This window comes from Poecilia reticulata, linkage group LG1 (assembly GCF_000633615.1).
Source record: "Poecilia reticulata strain Guanapo linkage group LG1, Guppy_female_1.0+MT, whole genome shotgun sequence".
Taxonomy (NCBI): domain Eukaryota; kingdom Metazoa; phylum Chordata; class Actinopteri; order Cyprinodontiformes; family Poeciliidae; genus Poecilia; species Poecilia reticulata.
The window spans coordinates 10,547,020-10,553,870 of record NC_024331.1 but is presented as its reverse complement, the minus strand read 5'-3'; the positions used below and the strand labels follow the sequence as shown (position 1 = coordinate 10,553,870).

General features: G+C 39.7%; 1 protein-coding gene across 4 annotated transcripts in view; it reads right to left on the bottom strand.

Annotated features, from left to right (window-relative positions):
• trim2a (tripartite motif containing 2a) overlaps positions 1-6,851 on the bottom strand; it is a 39,199-nt gene that overhangs the window by 27,490 nt on the left and 4,858 nt on the right. For 3 of the 4 annotated variants that reach the window (XM_008405636.2, XM_008405627.2, XM_008405623.2), the window contains exons 2-5: positions 5,041-5,219; positions 3,950-4,187; positions 1,347-1,498; positions 1,052-1,232 (exon numbers count right to left, since the gene is read on the bottom strand). In XM_008405636.2, coding sequence (XP_008403858.1) covers positions 1,052-1,232; positions 1,347-1,498; positions 3,950-4,187; positions 5,041-5,174 — 705 coding nt within the window. In that variant the 5' untranslated portion in view covers positions 5,175-5,219. Of the gene's footprint in view, positions 1-1,051; positions 1,233-1,346; positions 1,499-3,949; positions 4,188-5,040; positions 5,220-5,964; positions 6,008-6,851 lie in introns of those variants that run through there. The other variant, XM_008405644.1, reaches the window with a different exon arrangement.

The following is a 6,851-nucleotide window of genomic DNA, read 5'->3' as shown; positions in this document are numbered from 1 at the left end:
GGGAAGTCTGGGCCTCCCTTCTGAAGCTGCTGCCCCCGCGACCCGACCCCAGATAAGCGGAAGAAAATGGATGGATGGATGGATGGATGGATGGATGGATGGATGGATGGATTTCTGCTCCTGGACAAGGGCTTTTACAGGCATCATCCACCGTCTACAATGTTTAAAATAAAAAAATATTCAGCAAATATCTGGAAAATATACATTGTTGTGCTCACATGACCCAGGTTAGTTTAGTCAGATATTTGAAAAAAAAATATTTTGTGTATATTTTATTCAAATTTTGTGCTTTATCCATAGGACCCGTTTTGTCCCTATTCTCAAGAAACACTGAAATATGTCAATAAAAAGAGAACAATCTTAATTGGCTTTACAAAAATAAATTATTTTTGCTTGTTTCCACAAATATCTTTATGATTCAACACTGATCACAATGAGCTCCAAGTATCTGCATCAAAGGAATGGCTCCTTTAAAACATCCATTTTATTTAACCTTTATTTTACTGGGAAAATCCTGACTAGAAATCCCTTTTGCAAGATTATCCCCTAATAATAATAATAGTTATAGTTTAATAATAACATATGCCCAGTCAGAAGAAGCATTATAGTAAAATAATTTAAAAAAATGAACTAAATAGAAAACAAAACAAAACATGTAAACCTAAATCTTATAAGGGCATCAATCATTTTGAAATGAACTCTGTTTATTTCTAAAATGTATTCACATATGTATTATTTTCTCAACAGTAGAGATGTTTTGTGTCTACATTTTTATGAGCAAAGACAAAATCATTTGGATGCAAATGGTTTCTGACCCCTGCAATATTAAATATGGAACACTGAATATCATTAAACAAAATGAAAATGTCTAATTGCTCTTTTGTTAAGTTGAGTGCATGGAGGTTTAACTGTTCAGTGAATTCAAATAATAAATTACAGAGTTTGACATATGACTGATGCAAAGTCAAGGAACCTAGAAAAAAGCAACATTATCAGGTCGCTTATGAATGTTTGAATGTTTAAACCTCCATGTTTAAACCTCCAACCTCACCTTCTGTTTGAGTGCATAGTTGACCTCGAGCTCCATCAGTAAAACACTCTTGCGAACATTGAGAGTATTCTGCAGCTCATCAAAGGTTGCGTGGATGTCATCTTCTATGGAGCTTTTCTGATTGGTCAGCTGTTGCAGGATTTCTGACAGCAACAGCAGAGCCGAGTCAATCTCTGGCAGTCTAGACCGAGACGGGCACATAATGCAGCCATTTACCAAAAACAGAAAGGAATGGAGGGCTTTCTCTAAATCCATCATGTCTTTGTTGTCTAATAAGCTTAAAGACCTAGCTTACCTCTTCTTCACAGCATTCAGCTGGTCCTGCAGTGAGGCCTTGTGCTGCTCCACCACATCTTTAAGAGGCACAGTTGGGTGCTCTAAATGTTCACTGCTTGTGCACTCTTGACACATGGCTGTCTCACATGGAGGACAGTAAAACTCCATCACCTAGAACACAAATAAAAGGTTTAGATCAATACACTCAGCCACATTTAGCAACAATGGCTACAGCTAGTGGTGCACCGATAGCAGTTTTCTGGCCGATTGTCGATTTTTAAAAAGCCTGACCTGCCGATTCTGAGTTTGGCCGATACTGAATATTTGTCTGAAATGTCGCTAAATATACAGTGGGGCAAAAAAGTATTTAGTCAGCCACCAATTGTGCAAGTTCTCCCACTTAAAAAAATGAGAGAGGCCTGTAATTTTCATCATAGATGTACCTCAACTATGAGAGACAAAAGGAGAAAAAAAAATCCAGAAAATCACATTTTCTGATTTTTAAAGAATTTATTTGCAAAATATGGTGGAMAATAAGTATTTGGTCAATAACAAAAGTTCATCTCAATACTTTGTTATATACCCTTTGTTGGCAATGACAGAGATCAAACATTTTCTGTAAGTCTTCACAAGGTTCTCACACACTGTTGCTGGTATTTTGGCCCATTCCTCCATGCAGATCTTCTCTAGAGCTGTGATGTTCTGGGGCTGTCGCTGGACAACACGGACTTTCAACTCCCTCCACAGATTTTCTATGGGGTTGACATCTGGAGACTGGCTAGGCCACTCCAGGACCTTGAAATGCTTCTTACGAAGCCACTCCTTCGTTACCCGGGTGGTGTGTTTGGGATCATCGTCCTGCTGAAAGACCCAGCCACGTTTCACCTTCAATGCCCTTGTTGATGGAAGGAGGTTTTCACTCAAAATGTGACGATACATGGCCCCATTCATTCYTTCCTTTACACGGATCAGTCGTCCTGGTCCCTTTGCAGAAAAACAGCCCTAAAGCATGATGTTTCCACCCCCATGCTTCACAGTAGGCATGGTGTTCTTTGGATGCAACTCAGCATTCATTCTCCTCCAAACACGACGAGTAGAGTTTTGACCAAAAAGTTCTACTTTGGTTTCATCTGACCATATGGTATTCTCCCAGTCATCTTCTGGATCATCCAAATGCTCTCTAGCAAACTTGAGACGGGCCTTGACATGTACTGGCTTAAGCAGGGGGACACGTCTGGCACTGCAGGTTTGAGTCCCTGGCGGCGTAGTGTGTTACTGATGGTAGCCTTTGTTACTTTGGTCCCAGCTCACTGCAGGTCATTCACTAGGTTCCCCCGTGTGGTTCTGGATTTTTGCTCACCGTTCTTGTGATCATTTTGACCCCACGGGGTGTGATCTTGCGTGGAGCCCCAGATCGAGGGAGATTATCAGTGGTCTTGTAAGTGTTCCATTTTCTAATAATTGATCCCACAGTTGATTTCTTTACACCAAGCTGTTTACCTATTGCAGATTCAGTATTCCCAGCTAGGTGCAGGTTTATAATTTTGTTTCGGGTGTCCTTTGACAGCTCTCTAGTTTTGGCCATGGTGGAGTTTAGAGTGTGACTGTTTGAGGTTGTGACCAGGTGTGTTTTATACTGATAACGAGTTCAAATAGGTGCCATTAATACAGGTAACAAGTGGAGGACAGAGGAGCCTCTTACAGAAGAAGAAGTTACACGGCTGTGAGAGCCTGAAATCTTGCTTGTTTGTAGCTGACCAAATACTTATTTTCCACCATATATTGCCAATAAATTCTTTAAAAATCAGAAAATGTAATTTTCTGGATTTTTTTCTCCTTTTGTCTCATAGTTGATGAGGTAGATATCTATGATGAAAATTACAGGCCTCTCTCATCTTTTTAAGTGGGAGAACTTGCACAATTGGTGGCTGACTAAATACTTTTTTGCCCCACTGTAGCAACAAAATTGCTGAGTTGCAACAATGGGGTGACGATTGTTAACTGCAAATGTGCAGACTTGACCTAGTGGTACGATCTGTCAGTTAAATCTTGCTCACAGAAGAGCAGAAGAGGACAGTGACTGATTTTCAGACCTTTGTTGAGGTAGATATGATCGATGTATAAAATACACCGATCTGACGGCAGATACTCTGCAAGTATCGGCAGGTCACCAATCTCCCAAAATGAAGAAAATCGGTGTCGATTTATCAGTGTAAAACTCCTCTAGCTGCAGCTCAATTTTTGAGTCCATATAAGTCTTGATTTTAAATAAAACCCTTCCTTATGCGGTTTTCAGACTCTATCTGCTGAACTATTAACTATTAACTACTAACTATTATACAGATACAGGGTTATGTCCTTGGAGCACTTCTGCTCATCATTTATTTCTAATGTCATCACTAGATAATGGCAATTTCCAACTTTACACTGATAGTTATACAGACTATTTTCAGAATTGGCCACTATTTTATCTTCCAAAAAAAAACTAAAATTACCCCAAATGTTAAATGGTTTATTGGTGATTAAAAATATAAGAAGCAGATTCTAAATGGTGAAATGCAGCAGAAAAATTGAGACACAACAGTGATTAAAAAGACTAGTTGCATTGGAAGCATCTCCTACACTTCCTCCATGGTTGGGGCAGGAGAGCAGTCGACCCGTTGCCACGGTGGTGATGTTGCTAAGGGTGGTGGCCTCCTGGCTGCAGGTATCTGGCCTGTGCTGCAGCAAGTCCATCAGGTTGGTGATGAAGAAGTTGTTCTGCAGCGCGGCCACTCCCCTCTCTGGGAGTATTGATGTCTGACGGCACACGGGGCACGACAGGGTGAGGCTGTGGGCAGGGATGTAATTCTGCAAGCACCTGGAGTTGGAGTAAACAACATGCCACTCAGTCAACTGCATTTCAGTTGCCTTTGTTAAAACTGTCACCAAGTTGTGACAGTTGGATAATCAGTGAAAATGTCAATATCCTCCCCCTCCTCTCAGTGCTACTATAACCATCTGAAGAAATAGAGCGCTCCAGGTTAAAAACAACTCGTCGATCAAAGTCAGGAGGAGGGTTTTAGTGCCATCAATGATCCTAATGTACTTGCTGCTAAGTGTGCTAATAGTGGAGAAACGACTCACTGTTACAGAAAAAACTGTTTGTCCTCTGTCATCAGTGGCCATGCATGTTACAATTCCAGAGGGAAATTAAATAAATAAGAAAAGCAGCAGAAAAGACTACCACATTATATACTAGTATATTGCTAAATGAAACCTGATTTTCCAGAAGAATTTAGAGCAAAGAGAACATATATGCACCATTAACAATCTGTCTATTGCAGTGGTGCCCAAAGTGGGTCCTCGAGGGCTGACATCCTGCATGTTCTAGTTCTCCTCAACATGTCAATGTTCTTCTTAGTTCTTCTAACGATCCATCATTTGATCCAGGTGCGTTAAACCAGGGAGAGAACTAAAACATGCAGGATGCCGGCCCTCGAGGACCCACTTTGGGCACCACTGGTCTATTGTTACAGAAACAGAAACTTATTAACAATGATGACCAACCCACCAAACACAACAGCAACACATCTTCTCTCATGAGAACACACCCTTTCTATATTTAAAGCCATTCTTTCCTTCACCAAAGACAAACAGCTAAGGAAAAGTAGCTACACAAAATACTGGGTGTTGTCCTGCATGCTGGATAGCACCTCAGCCTCTCCTCTCACCTCTCACAGAAGGTGTGCAGGCAGGGCAGTACTTTGGGATTCTGGTAGCGGTCCAGACATATGCTGCAGATCAGGAACTGCTTGTCGATTTGGCGGACAACAGGACTGGGAATAGTGGAGCTTTCCGTGGCCATCCTAAAGTTCTGACATAGGAGTCCCTCTCCTTCTTATGCTGGACCCTGAAAAGTGACAAAGCAAGCCAACCAAACTAACTGTTTGATCAAAAACAGTAATAACATCAAAAATGTTTGGATAATTAAGATGAAATTTTCTTTGTCCATTTCCTCTTGTACTGTAATTTTGTGAATGCTTGCAGTGCTGGGAGACCATTGAAATACAGAAATCATATTCCTGAATAATCCCTGGAACTGACACAGTTAAATTACACGACAGTGTTTTAAACAATGTACAGTGTTAATGAAAGATTTTCAATCACACCTGGATAATTTCAAATCAGTATCAGTAGGAAGCTAGATTTACTAGACCCTACCTTGTTATATTGACAAGCTAGCAGGATTTAAGAAGATAGTTGTAATTTAATGATTGAGAGAAAAATACAGTAAGGTTAAAATCAAACTGATATCTAAAGCAAAAAAATAAAATAAACATTATTTTTGAAGGAAGCAAAAAGCTCTAAACATAAAGTCCATCCATCCGTTTTCTGTACACCCTTATCCCTGGGACAAGGGTGTACAGAAATCACTAAATGGGTTAGCACCACAATACATTAAAGATCTGTTGTTGTACCAACCGTCTAGACCCCTCAGGTCTTCTGGTTCTGGTCTGCTCTGCATCCCCAGAACCAGAGCCAAATGAGGAGAAGCATCATTCAGCTTCTATGCACCACAGATTTTGAACAAACTTCCAGAAAACTGTAAAACAGCTGAAACACTGAGAGCCTTTAAATCTCAACTTAAAACCCACCTGTTTAGAGTTTCCTGTGGCTGAAGAAGGGTTAGGGTTAGAGTCCCAGTTCACGGCGTTTCAACTAAAGTTCTAAAGGGTTAGAAAAGGGGTGCGGGTTTTAATGTTTTAAAACTTTTATTATATATTTTTTTGTGTGTTTATGTGTTTTTACACAGAGTCATGCGACATTGAATAAACAATAAAAAAATTGTTAAAAACATAATTTAAAAAAGTTTTTAATGATGTAAAGCACTTTGAAATGCCTTGCTGCTGAAATGTGCTATGCAAATAAAATTTGATTGATTGATTGAAGGCAACAGAGCTACCAGCCACTGTGCAGACCAACATAAAGTCTGTATGACTTTTTAAAGTTTAAGTAAAATGACTCATCACATTGATTAAAGTAAATTTAATCAAACCCCCTATTTAAAAGAAATTCAACTAAAACATCTTCTGACCACAAAATAATGTTTCTTTCCTTTTTAATTTACTTTAAAAACACAATGCTTCAATTCACTAAGCAACATAAGGCTGAAAATAAAGAAGACTTATTCCTTGTGACCTTGCCTCAATCTGCATGTTGGAAAATATGGAGGAAGTGCTTTATGTTTGATAAGAAGGCCTTTAAGGTGATACATATTTAAATAGGAAGTAAAGCACTTGCATAAAATGGAAAAGAGCATCCTTCATAATGTACACCAATTCTGCATTGTTAATCTGCAGCATTCTCTGCATCATCCTATAATAAACTTGTAACCAAATCTGGCAGCAACAGACCTAGAAAGTGTGTCACAGCTTTCTTTGTCTCCTCACATTCAACACAGGCTCAAAAACAGGCCATCTCTGCTGCTGGGAGAGAAGTCTTTTCTGAATTCACATCCCCTTCTCCAGCCCACTTTCTTCAG